We start from the raw sequence: 983 nt of genomic DNA, 5'->3' as shown, positions 1-983 counted from the left end.
CTTGAGCCCAGGAGTTTGAGGTTGCTGTGAGCTAGGCTGACGCCACGGCACTCTAGCCCGGGCAACACAGTGAGACTCTGTCTCAAAAAAAAAAAAAAACATTTTTTTCCAACAGTTCTTCAAACTTTTGGTATTTTCAGGAGCACTATCTAAGAATTACCACTAGAGGGCATGATTATCCTGAGTGCCTATTTTTAGAATGACCATTAAAAAACAGTATTAATTTATTCACCTGATTTCAATAGAAATGATCATTTCTCCTCATTTTGAAAGGGAGGTAGATTCCTGTCTCAGGACTTGATATATTTTCTCATTTGGGGCTAAGTCTTGCAAATCCCTGGTAATCCAGTGTGGAGGGGCAAAAAGCAAATGAAAAAATAAAAAGGAAACTTCCTTCTAATGCCTTTATGCAGTGATTCCTCTGAATCATTATCATTTTCCACCGAGCCTTTAGAAGAACCGTGGCACCCTCCCAAGCACAAGATAAGCACTGGACAGACCAAATCAAGAAGCTAATAGTTATTGGGGTGTTTTTTTCTTCCCTCATTATATACCAAATCCTAAATGCTAAACTGACTTTGAAAAAACAGAAGGACTGGTTAAATCTTATGGCACGTACTTTACTCTGGGTGTTGAGAATAAAGAGCTTGTCCTCGGGCTCTAGCAGTTTGCACGCGTAAGCTATGTTGATAGCTGTCTCCTGCTTGTCCCCGGTCAGCATCCAGATCTTGATACCGGCTTTGTGGAGGGCTTCTATAGATTCGGGGACTCCTTCCTGCAGGCGGTCTTCAATGCCAGTAGCACCTAAAAAGTAACGGAGGTGCAATGGGGTTTGTAAGAAACCAAAAAGCCAGCTGAGTTTTGCCTAGTCAACAATTGAACCCTGTTAGCCAGCTCGACCCTGAACTACACAAACTGCTCCAGTAATGTCCAGATACTCAAAGGAGGTGTGAAAACCCAGATTAAAATCATATAATGTCGGC

At 42.1% G+C, this 983-nt stretch overlaps 1 protein-coding gene across 1 annotated transcript in view; it reads right to left on the bottom strand.

Moving 5' to 3' along the window:
* The window catches only part of ATP10D (ATPase, class V, type 10D), a 59,182-nt gene that overhangs the window by 15,776 nt on the left and 42,423 nt on the right, over positions 1-983 (bottom strand). Inside the window, exon 12 of the mRNA XM_012639892.1 lies at positions 620-865. Coding sequence (XP_012495346.1) covers positions 620-865 — 246 coding nt within the window. The remainder of the gene's footprint in view (positions 1-619; positions 866-983) is intronic.

This window comes from Propithecus coquereli, unplaced genomic scaffold, assembly GCF_000956105.1.
Source record: "Propithecus coquereli isolate 6110/MARCELLA unplaced genomic scaffold, Pcoq_1.0 Scaffold143, whole genome shotgun sequence".
Taxonomy (NCBI): Eukaryota; Metazoa; Chordata; class Mammalia; order Primates; family Indriidae; genus Propithecus; species Propithecus coquereli.
This window is presented reverse-complemented; position numbering and strand designations above follow the sequence as displayed.